The following is a 26,437-nucleotide window of genomic DNA, read 5'->3' as shown; positions in this document are numbered from 1 at the left end:
TCTGTTTCTAGGAAGGTACAGGCAACACATTTTCTCCGAAATATCAACCCCAGTACACGCATTTGAATGTGATACGTGCTGTTTACAGCTTCTGGCTCGAACAGAAGGCAGTTGTTTCTTAACACAAGGGCAACGTGTGACAGACACTCTGCCAGGGGCATATGAGCTTGTTGTTGGTGACACTGTCACTGTCAGATCATCGAGGGGTGTTATTGGCTGCTGGAGGAAGTTGTGTGAATAGACAGCTGGGAGGAAGTGGTGTCACAGACCGCAATGTGTGAGTGAGGCATCATGGGGCAGGAGTTACTGTGGTACAGGGTGTGAAAACAGGGCAGAAGATTAAATCGGCATCGGCCCCCCACATGCCAACCAGCACCGGATAGAGTGACGCACACTTAAACCTGTTAGTGGGTTTTATCCCCTGATGTACTGTGATGTGATTTTGACATTTAAAACATGCTTGCTGAAGCTGTTTCATGCTTCACTACATGACTCCATCATCTGTTAAGACGATTTCCAGGGCTGTGTATGTTGTCTGTGAGTGTGAATACATCCATGTGAACTGAAATAATCGAATTTTCATCTCAAGAGGATTATTCAAAACTCACAGTTACATTTCCAGGGCTTGCGGCTTATCAAAATAAAACCTGTTGAGCTCTCGAGTAAATTCTCGTGATGCAGTTGCACCTAGCTGACCTTTAGAGATGTTAGATCAAACTCCTGGGTGCACACAACTTTAGAGATATGCAGCAACTGACAAGTGTCTTGGAAAACATTTCTGTGAAACCTGAACAACTGCTGATGTGTTACTTCCTCGGAACCGGAGCTCCTTAGAGATGCAATCAGAGTCGTTGAGACTGCGGGATCGAATGGAAAGTGAGGTGCTTGTGAGGAGTCAGCAATCACCCTCAGTTGTTTTTGTGAGTGTGATAGAGATCAGATTGGTGAGGTTTGAGATACAGCTCTGTTTTATCTTGTGTTTCCATTTCACACTGTAATAGAAAACCTGCAATCAGAGCTCAGTGAAACCACATGTCCTTCCTTTACATCCCAAAGCAATTACGTAAAAATTAAAAGTTTCCAGTGGGCGTCTGTGGTAGAAAAAAAAAAGTAATTTTGAACCCACACTTTCAATAACCTGGGCAATAACAATCTGTGTGTTTAATTACCCCCAATTCCAATATCCCCAAGATTCTTTTTTTTTAGTGTAGCACTAAAACAAGTCTTTAGTTAGTTAGTTTATCCTTTCGGAAACTCTGTTTGTGTCTGTGGCAACTGTCTGACAAATACAGCCACAACAAAAAGGGAGGATACCTTAACTGTGTTCTTGCGACAGGAAATCCGTCCTGCCAAAACATTCTAACTGAAACAGTGAACAAAAGGTGATAAAACACACCCCTGAAGTGCACCAGCACTGACAATTGTGGATTATAAAGTCCTGATGTGAGTAATTGCAAACCAGTCTTTGCTTCATGCCAGTCTGTGACCCAAACGCAAGATGATCTGAGACCCACTTCATAAACGAGGTGTTGTATAATGATATTAGATGCATTATAATTCCAATAGGCTACTGTATGTAATCTGTTACAACTACAGCTAATTGGCAGCGTCCTTGATAGTATAATCAAAGTTTGGCTCAGATAGCTTTTGTCACAGTGCCCACATGTGCCAGCTTGCATCACCAGTGAGGGTTCAGTCTTGACCCTTGAACAGCCCATGTTGGGAACAAGTGTGTTTACCTGCCTACAAATACTTGGATATTTTATATGGCTGTCATTTATGCTAGCTGCCAATGTACTGTATGTGCACATGCAAACCCAGTGGCTTTGATTGAGGTATTCCTCCTTGGGCTCAATCCACTTGTATACATACAGTCAGGGGCGGACTGGGACTAAAAAACAGCCCTGGACTTTGACTCGGCCCAGCCCACAACAACAGGTGCGCATACGGTACGCGCTTCCTTCTTCTTCAATTTGACTGGCGGCCGGCCGGCTCATAGATATCTATGGGCCGGCTGCAGGGCGTAAAATTAACATTTTACTTCATCTGCCATTGGCTAGTGACCTCCAAAAATTTACTGGCCAAACATATTTTTCACCAGCCAAATAAAAAAATTGTGCCTTATTTGACAAAAAATAATTACTTTACATTTTTAGTATGAAAATCCAACTTTAGGAAAATCCAGCCCTGTCCTCTGTGTTTCTTTGGCATGCTTGCGGCAAAGGCTGCAGTAGTAGTATCACGATACTGCGGCAAAAATGAGGCAGATGTGCCTTTTGTCATTTATAAAAAGATAAATCACTTTTCTATAATACATCAATGATATTTCAATGGAATAAATTACTTATTGACTTATTCATACTTCAAAAACAGCATCAATAAGTGATTAACATAGGGGGGATCAAAATAAAATAAATAAATAAAATAAAAATCAACCAGCCACCCTCCTCCCCTGACAAGTAAAGAACAGTCCCTTCATAAGTAAAGAACAGTCCCTAAAGTGCGGTGAGGTTTGTGGACCGTTACCTGCCACAAAGAGAGAAATGTGAACGGCTCGTTTCTCCTCTGACACGTCACATACCTGTGTGCCGCCACGGCTCGGTTGTCCAGGTACTACTGGGCAGTCATGACACCAACGAAAGAGGAAATTACTGGACCTGGAGTCTGACTTCTTTGTCGCCGGTAAGCCGTTATCTTGCGCCGCAGAGCACTATGAGCCTCCGCCGTGTTCCTGTCTGTGACCCCCGTTCAACCCACAACCTCCAGGATTTGCATTTCCTTTCTGCTGCTGGTTGAAACGTGATAATAAGGGCGCCCCAGCACCCATTCCACTAACTTGACGTGGAAATGAGCGGTAGTCTAGAAAACTGGCGAGTTTTTTTTTTTTTGTTGTTGTTGTTTTGTTTTCTTTCGAGGGCACTCGTGCGCCCTCACATAGATTGCGCCCTGGGCGGTCGCCCACATTGCCCATAGCAAAAACCGTCCCTGGACACAGCTGGCAGAAATGGTCGAAGCACATAAAAAACCCACATGCAATTCAAAATTTTCCATCGGCCACTGGCAGGTGTGTGTTTTTGTTTTACACACCAAACTCATTTTTTACCCGCCATTGGCGCTTGGCGGGTGTTAATTTTACGCCCTGGCCGGCTGGCATCCAATTTAAAGGCTGCCACCTAGCGGACTGGACGTGGAACAGTAGATTATCAGGGAGAAAAAGGAAAAAAAAAAAACGGTGATGACTGCGTGGCGGCCGCTGGCCATCCTGGAGTACCGGCCGTTCTGTGATTCTCCAGAACCTCCAGATGGCCAGTCCGCCCCTGCATACAGTGTATCCTCAGAGACTAAAACCAATATCGGTTATGCTCTCAAAATGTCTTACAAAGGTTCCTTTGCAATATTGGCACTAGGGACAAAATGCATTTCTTCAGTGCCTCTTCCACATGAAGCAATGCACAGAACAACTAGATACTGTAAGACATGATCGCCTGTGCCTTCGGTTAATTCAAGACAAGACAAGGATTTTAATCACAATGGCATTTATACCTGACAAAATAAAAGCTAAATAAAGTTGCCTTTAAGTCTGAGCTCTGTGTCATCAGAAAGCATGCATTTTTGTTTGCATGTTAAAAAGCACAGTAAGGTTTGCTTGTATTATTATGATGCGAAACTACCAACACATTGCCACCCTGATTATATTTGCTGTCAGAACACGCGCCAGCTACATTTCAATCAGCAGAGACTTTTTTGTGAAAAGAATATTTATTTACTTGTGCAGATAAGAATGAAAAAAATTTGAAAAGTCTTTGGCGATTAGATCCTATCGAGATGGTATATTTCTAAGGAGGGTGATGAATCCATAGTAGAATAGAGAACGCCGGTGGTGGTAGAGTCGGTAAAGATGAGATGAGATGAAGATGTGGAGAAGATGGAGAAGTGCTGATAATCTGGATGAGCAGTAGAATAACCCTTTGTTGAGCTCGTCCTGGACTCTGGATACGATGGCTGGAGGAGAGCGTGACAATCCTGCCTAAAATGGCAGCTGACAGCAGATTTAAAATTATGCAGTGGCTTCCTGACTGGCTGATAGAGATCTAGGTGGAGTTTGATTGGATACCTAGAAGCCTGAACACCCATAGTCGGCTGATTAGAGGAAGCAGTGGGAGCGGAAAGGAGAGAATTGTGAATGGATGAGCGCAAAGAAAGTCTTCCTGATTGAACTTGTACTGAGCTTCACTTAGCAATGATAGCAAATTATTTATTTTTAAACTGCCCCCGTACCAATAGTTAGACAAACAATATGTAGGTTTCAAGACTAGTGAGCAACAAAGTGCAACAAAAACTGAGAGTCCATGGTGAGACTCTGTTTGGCTCTGTTGGAGCACAAACAGACAGTGTTTTATTATCCTGGCTGTGCTGCTACCTGTGCCACTGTTTATTAGATATCCTTAGTGATGGAGTCTGTCTGCTGTAACCCTGCTGTGTGAAGTGTTTAATATCCTCTGCATATGTACACTGATAATTCATTTTGACATTGGCGAAGGCATATTACTTTTTTAACCTCGGTACATGCAGTGCAGCGCAGCATCGCTCATATTCATAGGTCTTTACTCTGAAAGATGTTCTGGGTAAACTTGAGAGGGCACATTTAAAAAAGCGATTGTCTTTTGGGGTTGTGGTGAGGTAAAACATGTGACTTGTGTCTATGTTTAACGTGTGGCTAATTTTGCATGCTGAATTTGCATTAACATGACGTGCTGTTTTCAGTGCTAATGTGCTCGGCGGGCCAGTCAATGAACCGCTGGAGCCTGGAGGAGCTGGTGAAGAGGGACCCTGAGAACTTCCTCATCCTATTACAACAGATCATCAGGAAGACCCGAGAGGTGAGAGGTCAAAGAGGACATATCTCACTGTTGTGAAGCGGCACTAGAATTACTGAACCCTAATCACCGCTCTCTCTCTGTCTGTCTCAATGTGTGTGAGTTCAGGTTCAGGAGCAGTGTCAGTATGAGCTGGTGGCTCCCCTCGCTATCATGTTCTCCTCCACGTTGCTTCAGGTACAAATTTTCAAGATGTTAACAAACATTTAACCTTTCATCACCTCAGTACAATTCTGTGTTTCACATGTGTAAGGGCACTCTAAAAAGGTTAGTTAGTTCCTCAATTCAAACCACTATGACGTTTTTTGAGGTGTTACAATACTGTGATCAAATCTTGTAGTACAGTTTAAAAACACACACAACCCTTACTGGCTTGACAAGAATGATTTGGTTTACAAACATTACTTCTATTTTTTACTCAGGATCATTTAAGAATCAAGTGGTCCTGTAACAGTACACAAAATCATGCCATTGGAAATCTGATTAACTGATTTATTACTGGTCAGACAGATGGCAATTGAAGAAGTCATTGTTTGATTGCTTCAAGTTGCTCTGACTAAAATGCAACATATTTCATGTGATTATCTTCATAGTGTTTTTTCAGCAGGAACTGAGAACCTCAGAGAACTGTGTAGCAAATGATAATGTGACACCTTCGAGGTTTTGAAATGACGTGACAAATGTACCTTTGGTTTGTTTGTCATAGAGCCTGTAATATATTTAAACAGTGGCTAATGACATAACATGACATTATTACACTAAACTGGGCTAGTTACCTCATAAGGTATCTGACACACTGTACTTCATGATGCAGTTGTAGAATTAAGTAGTAATGTAATAATAGCTAAGAACAGGAAGAATAACATACATGCTGATATTGTCATTACATCATCAGTTTGTTATATTGCACTTATTATGAAGGCAAAACAGTTAAGGTGCTGAATGGGTGTAATACGTAACATTAAGGGCTTTTATTGCATGTCTGATACATCAGGAGGATCATTTATACGAAATATTTTACAAGTTATGACATTGTCAGTTGCTGTGAGGAAACTGTCTGTCTTCAACAGACCAGAATGGTTGGTCCACAGTCACGCAGGAGTCACTAGTCTTTAAAGTTATTCTCAGAGTTGAGGATCCCGATTAAAGTAGCTGATATGTGTTTTGGTTGCAGACGCCATACTGTCCTCCAGACACAGAGCTGCTGGAGGAAGCTGTTGAGGTGTTTCGCTGCTTCCTCACCTGGCCAGAGCCTTACTGCAGTGTGTGTAAAAACCTCCTCTCCACACTACAGCAGGAGCTCAAGGCCCCAGGTAAATATAAATGGGTTTGTTTTGTTTGAAAGGCCACTCTGCATGTGTGTGGCTGCTACATTTACTACTGTTGTCTTTCAACACTGGTAATCACCCCCCCTCTAGTGACAAGTTAAAGAAATGCATTTAGGAGGACACTTGCAAATGGACTCTGCTTATGCCACACACACCAGTATCAACAACAGCAGCGACAGGAAGATGATAAGGCTACAGGTCATACTGGGCACTTCTCCATACAAAGAGAAATTGTTTAAAAACCGGATGATGAAGCTTCAGCATTTACAAAACAAAAAAGCAGAAGCCACATGTAAACACCTATGCTGAAATTTACAGGAAGGGTGAAGGAAGTACTAAAAATACAGCAACAGACTGAATGAATACATTTGAATGAACTGAATGAATGACTTTTAAAAGGGGATTTTTTTCGGCAGCTTTTTTAATACATCACCGTGTTTCATAAAGACACAGTATGAGGCCCTTTGTTGCTTTTGCATTTGTGCCAAATCTATTAGGAACTTGATTTAGTAATTACAGTGTTTAGTTCAAATATAAACATGAAGCTATATGTGACATTTTCAATACATTTTAAGCCACTTCTTGACAGATATTAGTAGACAATCGTACTAGCATATTGTACTGAAGTGAAAGTACAGTTATTTTAAGACATTTTTGCCAAGGAAAAAATCTGTAAAACTACTTGGATAAAGGTGAAAAGTGGTTCATATGTTACTGTGGATTACAGCGTAATTTAAATACTTTTGGGCTTCAAAATTAATTGCATTTAGTGTCAAAAACCAACCAACAATAAATTCAATGTATATTTACATATATATAAACAGACAGTACTTTGTGGCCTGTGTATTCAATATATTATCAATTATAAATATACAACTGCCTTCATGTAGCCTAAATACAATTAATCATAGAAGACAAACAAAATGACAATAAATAGCTACTGACAATGGGGCAGATGTAGCATTAAGCCACATTACCTGCTACTTCATGTAGAATGAACAGTAGAATAAAACGTGATCAAAACAGCCTACACAGAAATATGAGATAACAATAACAATATAAACTCCACAGCAGCTGCAGCCACAACGACACATAGTCTACTGAAGCAAAAAGAGAGCTGCACACTTTATATATACACACCACCACACACTCAACGCTACAGTGGTTCTTTGTATATCAGGACATTTTCAGGACTTCTACCATGTGACTTTTGTGAAACAGATTTAACTTGAAATGTAGCAAAGTACAATAGTTGTTGTGATAAAAAGTAATGAAGTAAAATTAAAATCACAGATTTTTTAAAAATACTGAAAAGGGTACACATACACAAATAATGATTTTGTTAAGTATTGTATGATGTCCTAAATGCTGTAACCTTCATCTGCCTCCAGGACGCTGTCACAAAAATCACTGTGTTCTTGTCTAGTTGTTTAAGAGAATAATACAATGTAAAAAAAAAATCTATTTTCCCCATAGGGATTTCCTATCAGAGACTGGTGAGAGAAGAACAGGGCCTTAACACCTCCAGCCAGTGCTCCAAGACCATGTAAGTCCATACAGTAAAAACAAACAATACTCTCTATAGGACGTAGAACTCTTCAGTTTTCTCATAGCTCGACTCAGCCAGGTTTTCCATGATATTCAGACATTTACATTTTTAAAGGAACTACTCTGTATGAGTGCACACATGAAACTTGTTTGTACAGTCTTATCATTGGACAGCAGTGTGTTCCTGGCTATTTATTTCAGTCCACTTCAGACGTTGTGTTATCTGCACCTTCTGCTTTCTTGTAAAAATGGGCTGTTTTTTTTTTTCTTACAAGTCAGTAGTTCACAGTAACTTTATCTGATCTGACACTATGCATCTTAGGTAAAAAAGAAAACAGCACTCAGTATCCATAAGTTGACTGAATCATAGCACATATGTGGTTAACACTTCTTGACCTGGAAAGTCCCTTTTCATCCCCTTCTCCACGCACCCATAAGCCCACTCACCTCCACCACCACGAACCACCACCACCACCATAGCATCCTGTTTGCATCTTCCCACATGTGAATTTGTGTACATGTTGACACATTACCAATGATGCCATATATGTGCTTCCTGTAGGACCGTACTGCTGATGAACCCATGTGAGGTGCCCGCTGACTTTCTGTCAGTGGCTGAGCAGCTCAGTCACATTCACCACTCGCAGAAAGAGACCTACATCACCCTGATCAAACATGCCTTCCAGTCCACACTAGGCACCAAGTACCCTCTACATAGCATCCATAAAGTCCTGCAGGTAGGATATGTGCTCAGGGTGGAGAAGTTATGGACTATGGACTAGAATCAATAGATAGTTCTGAAACACAATGACATGATATTTTGGGTATGATTTGTGTTTAAAATTGCTTTTGTGGTATGGAGTTACATAACAGAATCAGTTACAATTAATTAATATTTCCCTTTAAACTGTATTTATATGCATTACAAGGTTTTGTATGCGACATTCAGAGCAATAATATAGCAGCAAACCAATATTTGCTTTGTAGAGATATAGTGGAGTAATGGCATCCTGAGCAGAGAATGAAGTCCCGCTCCCTCTGTGTAAGTTGTAACCCGAGCTTCTCTGTGGTTTGCTGTGGTGGTCTGGCTGCATGTTGGTGCATGCATGTATCCCACTGGCAAGGTCTTCATCGCCACTTTGTACTGCCCACATTCGGAGATTACTGCTGATAATGGGACGGCATCGTACGTAGAAGCATAGCGCCCACCCTCTGCTTCCCCCCTAGTTGACACTTCCAGTTCTTTAAGCACTCTCGCCATTGTATAGCGCTGTTTATGGAGTTTGCGCCACCAGCTGCTGGCTCAGCCACCTCCATGTTGACAACATGTGTCCAGATATACTCTGAATTCCACATAGGCTAGAGTGCCTTTAAAATAAGTGCCAGTAGTTTATGGTATTTCAAGATAACTGCAGAAGGACTTTGCAATATACTATCATGTAAGCAGCATCAAGGAGACGTGTAGCATTACATCTACAGTACTGTCCATACTTTTGATGAAGCCAATACAAACCAGTAGAGAGTTTGTAACTATTTAAAGGTATACCATGCAAGATTGTTGTTTACTGTTTGTGAAATAGCTCACCAATGAAATTGGAGGTAAAAAACATCTTAACTTGTATTTGGTGTTTCGCCTCCCTGTTTGCCTTTTTTCAACACTGGTTACCTTTTTGTAGAGCCCTGACCTCACCTGAGCACTTTGGGGTTGTGCACACTCATAAAGGTCCCAAACACAGATATTACAAAGGAAATAAGAAATTCCAGGTGACAGGCAGAGTCTTGGCAAAAAAAATACACAGTTATACACTTCTAGTGTGTCATAAGAAATGTTTGAAAGGTATTACTTCTGTTGAGTTCATGCATCGTTTTTTTAGGAAAATCCTGCATAATATATCTTTAAAGAGTTAGACAGAATAACAATACAGGGATGTGTTAAGACATGTAAATTCACCGTACCGAATTATGCATACTCTTTGCAGGAAAAAACGGTCAGTGAATTGGAGGAGCTCTTCTCTGCTGTAAGTGATGTCTTAGAGACGGCTGCTGCCATGAGTGATGCTCTGAAGGGCCGCGATCATGTGATTCAGGGACTTGAGCAATTAAGGAAGAGCATGAGAATTCCAGCATCCAACGGAAGAAAGTCTGATGGTAAGAGGGCAGCTGGTTATATGAAGTGAGGGACATTATGTATAAATGATATTATTTTCTGTTTCTGGTGGATATTGTTTGATGGGCTGTTATTTGTTCTGCCGTCCTTCTCAGGAATGCTACAAACTCTACCCGTGCCTACAGCCAAGTGTTACATGTTTCACTGGGAAAAGGATAACTTTGGTAAAGTATTTTGCATGACACTTTGTTGCTTCATATATGGGAATTATCTTTCTGCTTTGAGCTGATGAAGAGTCAGTTTTCTTTACTTCTTTCAACTCTCAATTCCAATTTTAACATAACAGAAATACAAACCATATTTCTATTTAATTGAATAGTTTTTGTGCATTTTTTTCAATGCTGTATGTGATTTGTCTATTTTGATCTCTGCAGATGTTCTGAACACCCTTTTGGAGCATGACCCTGATGGGCAAGCCGAGGAGGAAGAGGATGTAGACATTTATTATGAGGAGGAGGGTGTAGCAGAGATTGATGCAGAATTAGAGGAGGAGGAAGAAGACAAAGAAGAGGATGAACACGGAGTAGAATTGCCTTCAATGTCTATGATCCGTAATGGCTACAGCACCAACCATCGTGCCTCCACCTTCTCCACCATCTCCTCCCTGTCCACTGCCTCCAAAGACTCCATGTTCTCCACCTTGTCCGTAGCCTCAGAGTCCTACGCTCCGTCCCTCTTCTCCGTCACTTCTGCTGGTGACAGTGACTACTTTGAAGATTCAGATGACTATATCTGCTCCTCTCCTGTTGCTGATAAATGTTCGCCAAAATCTATCAACAAAGCATCAGTTCGGCTCAGCCAGCACTTGTATCGGCTCTTCATCAAACCCAAGAGCCCTCGGTCACTGTCACGAGCCAAAAGCTTAGGAAACACGGAATCAAAAGACCTTTTAATGGTGCGAGAGAAGCGCTCCAACTCTCTACCACAGCAAGTCAAGTTACGCAGTCCTGAGCCCTTCCTCCAGCCATTAAGTCAAACTCTCAGACATGTCTGCTTCCGAAGGAGGCCCATTCTCAGCAGCGATGAGGACAGTAAGAATACTACGCTGAGGGTGGTGGTGTTTGGTGCTGATCATGTAGCGGGGAAGGTGGCCCGAGCCTACAACAGCCTGAGGAGGAAGGAGAGTGCGTGCCCGCGTCTCAGTAGGGCCTTCAAACTTCAGTTCTACTTTGTGCCTGTGAAGAGAGACTCAGCAGCAGGGCCAGGAAGTCTGAGGTCTCCCAGTCCTGTGGTTCAAAGTTCTCCAAAGGGAGCATCGGTGCTTAATGTAAGTAAAAAAAATACACCAGCCAAATCTCATACACTGACCACAAAGTTTTGTTTACACCATCATTTCATTTCAGACTCGTCACCAGAAAAAAATGTTGCCATTGTACATTTCTGCAAACCACGAATATGTTACATACAGTTTGCACATTTCATACATACATAAGATATCAACATCTTTAAGTAACATAGTGTATGATCTGACTTTGTCATCAGAAGGTGGAAGGGATGGTGGATTGCATGTGACTTCGGCAAGGCACCTGCCAAATGCAAACGTGTCTGCTACATAGTAATGTGCAAATGTAACATATCTGTGGTTTGCAGACAAGTGCAACATTTTTCCTGGCGATTGGCTCACATATTTACTAAGCTGAAGAGCTGAACTGTGTGGCACAGAGTAAAGAAAGACAGATATGAGAATTACGCTCTTGTAACTGTTGCTTTTGCTTAAGCAGGATCTTCACCTCGCGAGCACAGGGGACAGCACTAACGATATTGCCCACCTCCTGGGTATGTTGGACCCTTGGTACGAAAGAAACACCCTTAGCCTGCTTAAGTTACCCGCCAACGTTGTCTGCCAGGTACAGCTGGAATCTAATCTTTACACTGCCTAAACAACACTAATCCTAAAGTCTATCATTCATGTTTAAGAACTGTTTTTTTTTTCATATTTTTATTATGATAGATAAAATGTCCAAAGTTTTTTTCAGACTATCCCAACATGAATCCTCCTGGTGTATTAAGTATTCAATTGTTATTGCTCTGCAGCAAACCTCAAAGACGGAGTCAGAGTCATATGATAGTTCTTATGAGAAACGTCTGCCCATCCTGGCTGACTTGGTCCTGTACTACTGCCGCTATGCTGTCCGGCCTGCTCTGATCCAGCTCTATCAGGCTGAGGTCAGATACACTTTTACACAAACACACACACACACACAAACACTATATTCACCTCTGCCAGGGACCTATTTTAAAAAAACATGTAAGCCCTGGTATCCAGACCTTGGCACCCTTGTAAACAGAAATAGGACCCTGATGCCCTCTGGGTCTTAACAATAACTAATATAACACCTCAAAATTCAGTGACTGATTGAGACTCTTTGGTGTTGCAGTTGACGTTAGCTTGTGGAGAGAGGAGGACTGAAGTGTTCGTCCACTCCCTAGAGTTGGGTCACACTGCTGGAACGCGAGCCATCAAGGCTATGGGTGAGTGTGACACACAAACCAAACTCATATCCAAGCAACCATGCCACATTGAATCAAATTAACCACATTTTCCATGCAGTGAAATGCATCATCAGTTTTTATGAGGTTGAGGCTGGACTAAATTTATGATAGCGGAACATCTGTTATTTCTATGTCATGATTCAGTCTACTTCTACTTTTCTAGTTTCACTTGTCGCCACCGCTTGCACTTCTGATTTTTAATTTCCCTTTGAGAAGTCAAAATTCAGGGAAAGGTCTTAATGCCTCATGTCTGATAGTTACCGCAAAAATGATTTTAACCATTACTCACAGTATTCTTCAAACCAAACGATCTAGATTTTGTCATTGGAAATTTGATATCTTCTACACAGCATGCCATCTGCAAAACTTCTGTCACAGTGTAAAAATCACAGTGTTTTTTTTGCTAGTTTGTGGTCATACTTAACGGTATTGTAGCATTATTTTTTGCACTTTTTTAAAGGGTAGGCTATATAACTAAAACACTGCTTTCATGCATCACTAATGTGTTTGTCTTTTTCTCTTTATATAGGCGCTGCCAGTAAACGGTTTGGTATTGACGGTGACCGAGAAGCAGTGCCTCTCATGTTGGAAGTGGTGTACAACAGGGTAAGATGGCGATTTTAATTCCTATTAAAAATCATGTCTTGAAGCTGTACTTTACAAGAAAAGCATTTATGAATACACCATCTTATCAGCAGAAAAACATCCCGTTACCCTTTTGCAGACAGAGCAGGCTCTCCCCCTTTACCCTAATTCAACTAGTTTCGGTTATGGCTACTTCTCCACCCATGGGAAATGACACATCAAAATTAAGTGACAAAATACAAAGTCTGCTAAACAGCTATGAGCATATGCCCTGTCCTGACAAACCTAAAACTTTTGTTATTGTGGCATGAAGCATTAGAGAATAGTTGCTCAAAGTGCAGCCCACAGGCCAATGGCGAGCCTCTGAAACCTTTTGTGTGGGCCCCGAACATGATATGAAATCCATGCATTATATTTCAATCATCTGTGGCCCATTTTAATACTTTAACTTTCATTAGCTTACATTTTATAGACAACTTAGCTACTCCATCAAACTGCGCTGTGTCAGGTTAGGAATGACATCTTGTAGAAAGCTACTGGTTTCATGGCAACTATTGGCACCTCTTAAGTGTTGTGGGAATTGCGCTCTGTCATCAGTACAAATGCTGTTAGCTAAAGTTAACCATTTTCGTGGACAACTGGGCAATTTAATGTGGAAGTAAGATGTGCGGCACTCAGTCATATGCTTGCTCCCTAAATTTGCACTTTGGAGGAGATGGTGGAGAGATGTTGAGCACCCCTGCTATAGAGACTAATGGCCTCTTTACTGATGTTATGCATTCATCATCTGTCCCTTATCTTTCATCGGAGTCATTTGAACCTGCAGTCAGTCAGTCAGTCAGGATTATTTACCCTCCCTTCTTCTTCCATTCAGGTGGTGATTAGTGGGAGAAGCCAATGGAAAAGAGAAACCAAAGTCTGTACTTCAGTGAACTTGACGAAAGCATGCAAGAATCCCGAGGAACTAGGTACGCTGCTGCCACTGGCTACTTTATGTCACTGAAATGTGCTAACATAGTAATTACTGTTTATGGTGAAAAGAATAATTTTTTCCATTATCATTCTAACTGTATGTTCTGTTGCTTCAGCCAATGGTAAAAGGAAATCCCTCAATCTTTTTGTTGTTGTATCTGCAGTAGGTGATGATGATTACTGTGAGATGTTTAAGTGTACTCATAATGTCACTAAATCAATCTCTGTCAGACTCAAAGATGGAGTGTCTGCAGCTCACAATGACTGAGGTCCTGAAGAGACAGAACTGTAAAAGCAAGAAGGGCTACAACCAGGTAAGCTAAACGTGACATCAGTTTGCCGTGGTGGTTTGTGGTTTAGAATAGCGTTGCAGCAGCGTGCTTTCACAAACAACTCTGGTCTCTATTTAAAGACGGAGATCTCAGTACATCCTGGATAGTATCTCAAACTCATCTCACCTGAATCTCTCGTCTCATATACGCTGAGAGCAAAGTTTCAGTCCGACAGCTTGATGGAACAATAAGCCACAACACAGGCAAGACTCGCATCTGTTTTGCTTGTGTTTGTGTTTTGGCAATAATATTATTTGCTCAGCGTTGTAGCTTAATCTCTTAACCTCGTTTAGATGTGGAGCTTTGATTTCCAATAGTTGTTACACACCTCAGCAAAACATAGACCTATTTAAACAATTGTTTTTTTAGCACAAGACTGTCTTTACAATTCATAAAACAAAAGTAAAACAAGACAAACTGCACTAGCAATGGATACCATATGAAATGATGTGCAAATACATCAGCACAGGTTTTCTGTGAAATATTCATTTATGAGGTGCAATGCATTTAGTTTTGCTCTGTGTCTTTTTCCTTTTGTAGCAGCTGAGTGTGACAGAGGTAAAGGTGGACAAGGTGCAGGTCAGCGGTGCTGGAAACACAACCTTTGCTGTATGTCTGGACCAGGATGAGAAAAAAGTACTGCAGAGCGTCACCAGGTGTGGACACACACACACACACACACACACACACACACACACACACACACACACACACACACACTCTTGTATTTGTAGTTTTGTGAGGACTCTTATTGCCATAATACATTCCCTGGCCACTTTCCCTAACCTTAACCAACACAACTAAATGCCTAACTCTAACCCAAATTTATCCCTAATTCTAACCTGAACCCTAAAACCAAGTCTTAACCCTCAAACAGGCCTTTGAAAAAGTGAGGACCGGCCAAAATGTCCTCATCTTGCAAAATGTCCTCACTATGTTGCTAAAATATGTTTTTTTGGTCCTCACTATGTAGCATGAACAAGTAGACAGACAGACAGACAGACAGACACACACACACACACACACACACACACACATACACACACACACACACACACACGCACACACACACACACAGAGGAATTGATGTAGACATACAGTATACATTGTCTGGAGAGAAGTGGTATACCACCAACTACTTCACCTTTCCACTGAATCAAATGGTTCTTTCAAGTGGTGATAGCTCCTCTAGACATGCTCCTCTAATCCTTTAATGTCTTCAGTATAAATTAAAAAAAGTCTCTCAAGTGTTTCACATGTCAGAGAAACCATTTCTCATCTCAAAGACAGACAAGACAGGCCTCTTATTTCTTGTTGTAATCTAACTACAGTTTCTTATCTCACTTGCATCCTCTTCCGCCAGAACCCAGTTTCCTCTCAGAGCTCATACATGAATAGAAACAATAGCACACCAGTTGTCCACTCACAACCCTCACAAGTGTTTTTATTTATCTAACCCATGTATCTCCCCCTTTCCCATTTAGATGTGACATATCAGTGTGCTACAAACCTGACAGCTCCACTGACTGGAGGTTAAGAAAAATTCCGACCTCAGCCCAAATCCAGCCTCTCAACCCCACCTTCTGCTCCCTCCTCTGCCTGCCCATCGTCACTTTTAGTGGGGCTCTTCCCTGAGTCTGCTGACCGCTGGTTTGGATGGTTTGAAAGGAAAAATTCTGTGTATTTATTTATGCTCTGAATAACAGACACTGACTGCATAATAAAAGTGCACAGGACATACAGTTTCTCCATTTCCGCGTGGTGTCATGAAACTGCTGTGGTTGAGTTCACAAGATGGCAGCCTCAAACAGCAGTGGGTCGCATCTGTTGGAAACACAAGAACCTGTGCAGAAGGGGTAATCAAGAAGGGGAAGACCTGGCCTGTGATCATAAAGACAAGTACATACCAAAGAACCTGAGAAACGGAGAATGACAAGATACTATAGTTCTACACCATAGTTGACGTGAAGTTCAGCTATCTCTGTACAACACAACCATTCACTGTTGTTAAGGAAGCTCTTCAAGTTTCACAGGTATCCACAGGTTTCAGTTCCTCTTTTCCTCCTGACAAAGAAGTGGCCTTCCCCATGGTAAGATCAGAATGTAATTTGGTTAAACAGGGTGAATCTACAGTACAGGATCTCTGTTCAGACGGCACCCAAACTGGAAACACCAGTTTGTTGTAATAAGCCGAGAGATGGAATATAAAAATGTCAACACCATCTTGGAGTCGAAGTTTGAGAACTCTTTCCTGGATCAGCTGACATGGACATGTCGGACCAGGGGGAATTTGACGCCTGTCGACAAGACTGTACTATGTAATGCCTCCATCAAGGGTGATCATGGGACTTTGTGACTATATCTGAGAATGGACACTATGGACTTACACAATATGTAAATAATATGTTTGTAAAATATTGTATTGTATACTATAACTTGAATGTTGCACCATAACGTTTTGTCTGTTAAACATGGGCTTTAATGATAACATTTCTCCTAAGGAGTTACAATGCAGTCACTGTTTTAACTGGAGTTATAAATTTGACCAGCAGGGGGCTCTGTTGACATTCCTACTGACTTCAGCTCATGTACAGAGAGTTGATGATACTTGTAAAGTCTCACTTTGTAAAAACTGTATTGGAATTTATGTATAGACCATATTTTGGCTCTTGCAAAGTGCTAACCTTTATTTCATCAAGGGCACAGATGGAAGATATGAATTTGATATTGTGGTGCTAAAAATATCTTTATCTTAAAAAAAAAAAAAAGACTGTTTCATTGCACTTTGCATACTGTTTTCTACTGTATGACACACACACACACACACACACACACACACACACACACACACACACACACACACACACACATAGTCATAGTTATGTTGCTGTAAGGGGATAATCCCCAGATAACCTGACCGAGTCTGAAATAGCATCACTGCACATTATCATATTATGTTATATGGATTTGAAGCACTTGAACATTAGATTAATGAATTAGGTACTTTTATGTTCACATTAATGCCCTACTTGCCTTCTCTGATGGAAATACTGCAATAATGGTTTTTTTTTTTTTTTAAATAATTATATGTGTATCATCTATGTATTGGATACATCTGAAATCCAGTCTTCATTAAAATCGTTAAAATTACCAACTCTTATTGTGTACATGAGTACAATGGTGGAATGAGACTAAATACATTGATTGAGGTACTTACATACGGTTTTGAGGGACTTATGCCTCACTTGCATGTTGTCAGTTTATCATATGGCACCTTCCACACATTTCAGAGGCAAATAATTTTACTATTCCCTCCATTTATGTAACAGCTAAAGATTTTTCATACAAAATATGTGATAAACTTCTCAAATATGATGCATTTTTACTTTAAAAAACACCTTCAGGAGCAGATAGAGGTGATAGAGATAGCAATAGAGAATGTATACTGATTAATTACTCATCTATCTATCTATCTATCTATCTATCCAAACACCTGTGATGTAAATCATAGTTACATGGATACGAGCTCTGATTGGTTATTTATTAGCGGCACGCCATTGGTCCACTGCCGCAGTAGGCGTGGTCTAAAGGCGAGCCTCACTGTCACTTACAGTAGCTGACTGAAGCTGAGTAAAGTGTCACCGACAGAAAGATGACACAGTGTGAGCTGCCAGCGCAACTTAACTGCGGGTAAGTTTTCCCAAACACCGACTTATTTGTCGTTTTACCAACTGCAGACATCTTTACGACTCTAAACTTCACTGTATACGTACGAAGAAGTTAATGCCGACGACTTTAAATCATAGCCAGCTGATAAGGCAGATAATGACATGTAACGTTATGTTAGCTTACTGTAACGTTAGGGGAACACAGAGCTGTCTCTAAGTATTTTGTCTTAACTTTATTTCATACCAGCTGCTTATTTTTCACCTGAGTGAACCTGTTTATCTTTGAGGGATGTTTTTTGTGGCTCCCCCTCATGACTCATGTCGAATTTGTGGTGTTTACGTTTCGCACTGATGAGCCGTGGACTCCTAGCTTATCTGATGCTGTCATTCGTATACAGTATTGCACTTACTGTACCATGCAGATAAGATGTGGCAGCGTGGTTTACTGTGCAGCACCCGCACACTGATATACCAGAGACTCTGGTGGCTGCTGTGCAAGTCATTCGCTCCTTTTGAAGAGTCTTTTGGTTTTTTTGAATGGGCTCTTTACATGCAAGTCAGACTATAAAAAACTTCCACACGTCATGTCCTATGACACGGGAGGACATGAGGGATGGCGGGTTTATTTGTTCCCCCCTGAGATAATAACAAGGGTTTAATAACAGTGCCTGATCTGATTGAAGCCCTGGCTCTCTGTTGTGTCTGTTTGGAGTCTAAGAGCACAGATGTATTTCCTCCAGCTTCCTTGTTTTAGATCCAAGCTTCCTGGTACTCAGGAGATGCAGGGAGGATCTAGTGCGTGCGTGTGTCCATATCAGTCTCTTTGTAAGTGGTCTTTTTGTTTCTAAATTAAGCCAATAGTCATGTCATTTCATGGGCAATAATCTAAGGCACACATTAAAGCTCCAGAACCTATGTGAATCTCAAATGTTGGCAACATAAAGGTGTTGAAGCCAACTATTGTTGCACACAATGTCCAGTTAAAAACTATCTCTGTGATCTAGATCAAACTCAGACCGGTGATGTCAACTGTTGGGTGAGGCTTTCCAGTTAGACACAAGAAAACAGTGACATAGTGGTTAAAAATATTTAGGCTGTTAACTGAATGCTGGCAATCCAGTCTTAAACTTAGCTCTAGAGGAAATAACTTTAAATAATGGGTATATTAAATTAAATGACATCATAAATCTATGAACAGCGATCATAAGTATTCTACTACTCATAAGGAGAAAAATTAGTTACAGTCTGCATTGTGTCATATCTGATCTCTGTTGTGGTGGTAGTCTTATCATTACACAGTGTGATCACTGCGCTGAAATGTGTCATGACCACATAGTGTGACATCATAAACTGAGATAAAACAGCAAAACAAAAACATAAAGATAAAAAACAAGGACTGGCCAGCTCTCTCAGTGTAAAAGTCCATGGTACAGGCGGGTGGTCCAAAAAATGCATCTGAGGCACTCTGACTGTAGTTAAAATAAATAAATAAACCAACTTGTTTTGACCTGAGCGTCTATGGAGACTCTCTAGTTGAAATGCATTGGTTTATCTGTGAATCAATAAAAGATTTTTAGCTACAGTCAGAGTGCCTCGGATGCATTTTTGGACTGCCTGCCTATACTGTGTGCTGGCCAGCCCTTGTTTTTATCTTTATGTGACTGTTTGCCCTGTCCTTGAAGAGCACCTGATTTTTTTGTTTTGTTTTTACAATTAACTACACAGTGCCTGAACCCAGTGCAACACTCCCTATTCGTTTCTCCAAAACAACACCATGTTTTGGATAATTGTTTAGGTGAGGTGATGACTCGGAGAGATGCATCGTGAAATGCAGGATTGCAATAAAAACTGCCATTAATCTCTCATTATAGGCTTGACCCAAACACCCTTTGTGAAAATGATAATGAGGACACTAAAGATAAAAAGCTTCACACGTCACAAAACCAAGCCTTCCTTCCTCTTAGTTTACCTTCTTAGAATAACAATAAGGAACATCATTTACCAGTTTAAATGAACTGCTCCTGCGAGACGGAACCTTTTACACAGTTGGAATAACTTTGATGTCCTTTTTTTATTTTTACTGCACCGGTAAGTTCAATGTAGAAGGTTGGCTGAAAGAAACAATACCAAGATTAGAACGCATGAATCCAGATGGGGTTGGATTAACCTGTTGCTGCCATGTTGTCGGTTGTGTGGAACCAGAAAATTGCAATTCGGAGTACAGGGTAGGGCTCAGAAGGTATTTGAAGCAAGAAAACATCACATAAGGTGACTTTGACATGATAAAACTGGTGCCACACCTCCCAAAACATACCACTCATCTCCCCATGAAGTTTTCTTAACGGAACAGACATTTGCAAAGAGCGTGTCTTTCTCTCCACACATGAAAAGGGAACCACCAAGAAGTGAAAACTGTAGAAACAAACTTACGAGCTATTGTACAGGTTGTAGGTTAGAGAGAAGTTGAGGTTCTCTCAGTTAGTGGCTTTGATTGGGGGGGTTCGCAATATTTTGGTGTCGGGCATCACACAGTATTCTTGGCCTGTATGTTCTGGTGGATCTGTGTGTGTCACTAAATGTTAATTGTAGATTGATTGTACATGTACGCGTCTCCTGTCTTCTCTCGAATGCCTAAGACAGATTTCTCCCCGGGGAGACAATAAAGGCTACTCTTATTTTATCTTTTATCTTAGATGGGGTCAGGATCCATCCTCCCCTTCATGTTTTGATAAAATTAGACCCATGGTCTGATTGACTCTACCCCATGAGGGTCAACATCATGAGACATGAGACCTTTGTATACAAAGGCCCTTTCAGTCCTCTACAAAATGTCAACCACTGAAAAGGAATGTTTGGCCAAAGTTTGCAGGGCTATCCCAAAGGCATATCAACTCTGAAGTAATCTTTGTTTGATAGTTAATCAGTAGACCAACAAGTGATGGTGGCAGTAAAGTCAGCCCACATGAGGCCGGTGATGGATCTGATCCACGGAGCATCACACTCGTGTGCTTCAATGAAGTGTTTGACCTTTAGTTGGAATGCGGAAGTTGGAGAAGTGGTTTGGCAAATATGAGCCAGTGCCTGAGTTAGTTGGTAGCTGAGGTTGGAAAACTGGCTTCCCTTACCAGCCCGACCACAAACTCAGCTAAGACTGTGCAGTCAATTTGCTTTTAATTGCTATTTCAGAGAACAAACCGAGCTGACCTTTGACATGCTGTTGATTATGCTACAAACACAAAGAACTGACAGGAAAGATTTATTGAGTCGTCCCTCCTGCTGCAGGGGAAAACATCTCAATAAACCCTCTTGTAGTCCATTCGTTTGCCCCTTAGCTGTGACTTTAGAGCAGTTAGATGAAACAGACTCCATATGCTGTGTGTTGACAAAAAACATGTGTGTCTCAGCTTTAGCTCTGACCAGTTCAGTTCAGTCGGATGACCTGATTAATTCAACAGTAGTCACTTGACATCTTGGGCTTTAGGAATGTATGATGAGCATTTTTCACTATTTTTCCGACATTTTACAGACTGAATGATTAGTTGATTGATTGTGAAAATTCTTCAGATCAATCAATAATTAAAACAGTTGTTAGTCAGCAGTGTGAGGGCTTTGCTTTAAAACCTGAAGTGCTGGCCGCTCAACAGCCCACACAACTGTTTCTTTTTCCCGGAAAATCTAACACACAATTCAAATAACAACCCTGCCCAAAGTTATTACAAAACACCCTTAATTCCATGTACTGTAGCTCCCAAAATTGCAGACAGCCGCAGACTGTCTTCAATTTTAGGCGCCACCCTTTTGTTTGTCCTGTGACAAATATGAAAACAAATGGCAACACTTCTTGGCACTGTCGTGTGCCTGTGGGCTCCTTAGAAAGCAGTCTCCATTGTGGCTAAGGCTATTTCATTCCAACTGTGCATGTGTGTGTATCTATTTGTGCTGCAGATCATGTCTATGTGACGCACTTGGTACATCCTGTGCTTGTAGTGGCTGGATCACTTTACACCCAGTGACCTCCTGTGAAAGTTAACTGCTATTTTACTGTGTTGCTCCACATGCCCACAGTGGCTAAATAAGGTCTGTGCGGTTGGACTGACAGAAATCCTCACATTTGTCTTTTTCCTCAGCATGTCTGGAAACAGTGTTTGCTTTTCCACTCACGTCAGTTGCAGAATATCCAAAATAGTTGGTTAAAGAATGTGTCAAATGTTGCAGAGGTACTGAACTCTGGGTGTAGCTGTGGGCTTACCAAAGCGAAGGGTGAGTTACAGATCATGTAAGGGTTGCAGCATGTGGCTTAAATGTCAGGAAAATCTGAGATGCATTGCACTTGATTTAACAGGCACAGAAACAGCACCTCAAAAGCAGAAACTTAAACTCATGTTATGTGTTTTAAAGGACAGTTTTGTAAACCACAAGGCAGCTGTACCATGGCAATTTCTTGAAAAGCATAATAAGTAATCTGTAGGTTTAAAGGAACATTTCACCCACAAAATGATTATTTGCATATCAGTTACACACCCTATGTTATGTTGCATTCATGAAGAAAACTTTGTTTTTCTTGCATGCCTCCAGTGAGCAAAGATTCCAAAAACAGAGAAAATTCATGATGATACAGATCCATATTTAACAACAGCAAAACTAAATCAAAACTCTCACACAACTTGTGCAGTATAATCCAGGTCCTATTTATCCAGTCGTCCACTCAGAACTTACCAAACGTTCATTTTTGCTGAAACGTTAGTATGTAAAACTGGACTGAAAGTGAAACTTATCTCATCTTCGAAGCCAGACTCCATTGAGAAAAACAGCAATTTTACCTCGCTGAACATGGGAGCTGCTGGTCCACCACTGCCTTGATCAGTTAGTTATTTGTGTTATGGTGTGACTTTGGTGTTATAAATGGTTCATTTGGATTCAGCCATGTCACACAACAACACAAACTACCGAGTGAAGCAGTCGTGGACTAGCAGCTCCCATGTTCAGCAAGGTAAAATTACTGTTTTAGCCAATGTAGTTGTAGAGAGAGCACAGATAAGATTCACTTTAAAGTTTAGTTTAAAATACCAATGTTTTAGCAAAAATGCACATGTTTGGGAAGTAATGAGCATACAACTGGATAAATTAGACTTGGATTATACTGCACGAGCTGTATGAGAGTTTGTAAACAGATATTTTGATATCATTTTGCTGTTGTTAAACACGACCCCCATTTATTTAAATCCATAAAGAAGTTTCTCTATTTTTGGATTCATCTTTCACCGTGGAGACATGCAAGAAAAACAAAGTTTTCCTCATGAATTCATTGTTACATGGTGAGTAACTGATATACACATGGTCATGTTGGGGGGTGAGGTATTCCTTTAAGGCTAAAGAAGCAAACAAAATATTTTTAACAAACAGAAACTCACAGTTTCTTTCACAAGTTGTTTTTTTATTCACAATCTTGCAAGAAGTTGTTTAAGCCAAAGTCACAACTGCAGTCCTTCTGTTTAACAAAAATGGCTTGCTATAAGTAAGAGTTTGAGTGAAAACATGAATCATTCATACTCAGTTTCCCCCACAGCTCTCTGGTTATCCGCAGCAGGCCTTCTGTCCGAGGCCGCAGCTGTATCTATGGTAACAATGCTGTCTTTGTTTGGAGCTGTTTTTATCCGCGATAAGAATGGATTTAGAGTATTTCATGCATAAAGAATGAATCTAATCACTATTCCAAAACACTGATGGAAATCTCTGCAGTAAGAGGTCATATGCACAGGATATACTGAGAGTGCAAAGCTCAAAGAAAGCAGAAACTATTTTACATTGACAGCAAGTGTTTTTGAGGCTACAGAAAAGCTACTTGTATTTTGTTTCTTCTAAGTTCCAGTGGTGTGTAAGTCAGTGGCTGCTGCATGTGCACAAAATTTCTTCCTCCTTGGGAAACCCCTTTTGTATCTTTACCTCTTCCTATCTGCCTTCCTCTTGCCTGATGGATTTAGCACACTACCTCCATTCACACCTGTGATTGGACGTTAAACTCCTCTAATCAGCAAATGTCTTTGAGGTTTTTTGTTTTCAGTTATGACACATTTTCCAGTTCGTTGCACATTTTGGGCATTACTGTGTGTACAACGTTTGCAGGTCCCAAAGAGGAAATAATCCCAGGTCAGTCAGACCAAGCAGGTTTACAGACACACACTCACACACACACAAACACAGAGTCACCGGACCAAAAGGACTTCCTCATATTGTCCAGCATGTTGATGCAGGATATAACTTTGATTGATATCTCTCACTGCTCACGCTGAATTAACCGTTGTCTGTTTAAGGGAGTTCTTCACAACTTTTGAATGAAAGCCGGAATGTGTGGTGTGAGCATGGTTAGCATCAAAGATCACAAACTGTTGGCTTTACAGCAATATGACAAGTTGTTTGACTGATTTATGACTCATATATAACCTCTAGCTCTTCCTGAGATACCTCATCGAGAGAAGAGAGCAGCAGCCATTCCTCTACTTCTTTCCGTCCAGTGTTGCATTTGTTATCTCCTCGAGAAATACAAAAAGCTGAAGGAATTTCAAGGTGATGCATTTACCATATGCCCCTTGTAAACACTGCACACACAGTTTGCTCCCACACTTGAATTTCCCTGTCAGGGAATTCAAGTGCCGTCACTCTGTACTTTTTTTCTCCAGTTGGTGCAGCTATAAGGAACAAACTCTGCAGGTGCTTTCCTTGCTCTTCCACTTTGTCCAGGTCTATATGTTTGAGGTCCATCTGTGGCAGTACACACCATGCTGTCCTAAGCTGGGGATTTCCAATCAAGCAAACACACATGCACATACAATACAACCCCCCCACTGCAGTACCACCTCTCTCTTGCTCTATGTAGGCACTTCCACACGTTGCTGTCAGGTCTTTCCTGTTTTCTGAGATTTCTGCAGCGTGCCTGAACGGATATGAGTGCTCCTGTTTTCTGTTTGGCTGTATTGTTTGAGACCACCGCGATGCACGGCCACGCCTGCCCATATTGGGAAGGTGTAGATAGATATGTATCGTAGCTGAAACTCAGACCAGGAACTGATTCACATTAACAGTAAACAGTCAACAGCCATGGGGGAATTTTGTTTTACTGGCATGCGGCCTTGGCATCTGTAATAGCATTTCATTTTCTGGGCCACTTGGCAGGTTTTAGTGGCGTCGATGGCAAAAAAAACGATGTGTACAAATCAGGGAAAGTCTCGCGGTGATTTAAAGCATGTTAGGAATGTAGTAGCCTATATCTGGTGTGGTTTGTTAAAATGATGGAAAAGCCACAATTAATGCTTTTGTTGTAAGGACAAAAGATTGACTCTGATTGATGACATCCGGAGCAGTGTTTGCAACACCATTTTATTGCTTGTGTGTTGATATGATGCAAGAGTATTTGTGTCTATAGTCATTTTATATGATCTATCTTTGCTTCTGTGTGCAGCTGCAGCATTAAGTGCTTTGTGTCAGTGCAGTAAACCACATCACTCTCATCTCAATGTCCACATGACTTAATTTGGTTCTTAACAGTTAAAACTCAAACTCCTCTCTACACCCTGGTGTTGTTTGTAAGATCAAATGTGTTTGTAAGTTTACATCAGTTCTTTGTGTAACAAATACACAGAAAAGCCTTTGGACTCTCAACAAAAGTCAAACAAAATTTAGCCTTTTATCTGAATATTCCATTCACAGTAATAATAGCTTGACATACAGCTGAAAAACTATGATGGTGCTTCTGCAGACTGTGGTTTTTTGAGGCTAGTTATTTGGAAAAGTTATGAATGATGTGGTTCGTCTGTTTTTAAGCTTTTTTTAAACTCTGGCTCACTCTCTTTCAGCAGCTCTCTGTCTGTCTTTCTCTCTCTCTCTCTCTCTCTCTCTCTCTCTCTCTCTAAATATAGAGTGTTGTCTGCCCACTCATTCTGACAGAGAGGAAATGCTCCTACACTGCTTTAATAGTTTCCGTTAGAAAGGTACAAACAGAGTGTAAGTTTGCGCATCTGTGTGGGCCAGAGTCCATGTACGCACATAGATGCTTTTTGCATGCTGTGTTTGTGAATGCACTTACATTTCAATGCTTTTTGTATGCATGTGTATGCATAGTGAGTAGAGTGAGGTATTTTTTGTGTCTGTGTTTGTCTGTATGAAAGAACAAGACAAAGAAAAGAAAGAGAGAACTCTCTTTTGAGACATCATGTATAGACAGATGCCAGAAACAGGACGTGAGATGTAAACAGAGAGATGGGGTTGGGGGGGTTGAAAGACAGAGACAAGAGACTGAATACACTAGAGACAACCGGAAACTTGTGGTCAAACAGGCAGCGTTCAGCTGCTGAGGCAGCGCTGTTAACTCGCTGTTTTTGAAAGCGCTGCTTTTCTTAGAGGGATCAAGGTTAATCCATCACACAATGTACACATGTGGCTTGCGGAATGACCCCTAGCGCAATGTGTGTGT

The 26,437-nt window shown here is 41.0% G+C and overlaps 2 protein-coding genes across 3 annotated transcripts in view; both read left to right on the top strand.

Annotated features, from left to right (window-relative positions):
* Positions 1 to 17,446, top strand: part of pik3r5 (phosphoinositide-3-kinase, regulatory subunit 5) — a 29,753-nt gene extending 12,307 nt beyond the window's left edge. Inside the window, exons 3-18 of the mRNA XM_050045136.1 lie at positions 4,765 to 4,880; positions 4,986 to 5,054; positions 6,052 to 6,190; positions 7,682 to 7,751; positions 8,316 to 8,490; positions 9,733 to 9,901; positions 10,016 to 10,084; positions 10,295 to 11,187; positions 11,642 to 11,767; positions 11,955 to 12,086; positions 12,299 to 12,392; positions 12,943 to 13,019; positions 13,873 to 13,966; positions 14,202 to 14,284; positions 14,843 to 14,958; positions 15,787 to 17,446. Of these exons, the coding sequence (XP_049901093.1) occupies positions 4,765 to 4,880; positions 4,986 to 5,054; positions 6,052 to 6,190; positions 7,682 to 7,751; positions 8,316 to 8,490; positions 9,733 to 9,901; positions 10,016 to 10,084; positions 10,295 to 11,187; positions 11,642 to 11,767; positions 11,955 to 12,086; positions 12,299 to 12,392; positions 12,943 to 13,019; positions 13,873 to 13,966; positions 14,202 to 14,284; positions 14,843 to 14,958; positions 15,787 to 15,937 (2,573 nt within the window). The 3' untranslated portion in view covers positions 15,938 to 17,446. The remainder of the gene's footprint in view (positions 1 to 4,764; positions 4,881 to 4,985; positions 5,055 to 6,051; positions 6,191 to 7,681; positions 7,752 to 8,315; positions 8,491 to 9,732; positions 9,902 to 10,015; positions 10,085 to 10,294; positions 11,188 to 11,641; positions 11,768 to 11,954; positions 12,087 to 12,298; positions 12,393 to 12,942; positions 13,020 to 13,872; positions 13,967 to 14,201; positions 14,285 to 14,842; positions 14,959 to 15,786) is intronic.
* Positions 17,447 to 17,907: 461 nt separating this feature from the next.
* Positions 17,908 to 26,437, top strand: part of LOC126390667 (phosphoinositide 3-kinase regulatory subunit 6) — a 29,076-nt gene continuing 20,546 nt past the window's right edge. For both annotated transcript variants that reach the window (XM_050045070.1, XM_050045068.1), the window contains exon 1: positions 17,908 to 17,992. The gene's annotated coding sequence lies outside the window, so the exon portion shown is untranslated. The remainder of the gene's footprint in view (positions 17,993 to 26,437) is intronic.

Source organism: Epinephelus moara, chromosome 5, assembly GCF_006386435.1.
Source record: "Epinephelus moara isolate mb chromosome 5, YSFRI_EMoa_1.0, whole genome shotgun sequence".
NCBI lineage: Eukaryota > Metazoa > Chordata > Actinopteri > Perciformes > Serranidae > Epinephelus > Epinephelus moara.
Note: the sequence above shows the minus strand (reverse complement) of the source record. Positions and strands in the feature narration are given on the sequence as shown.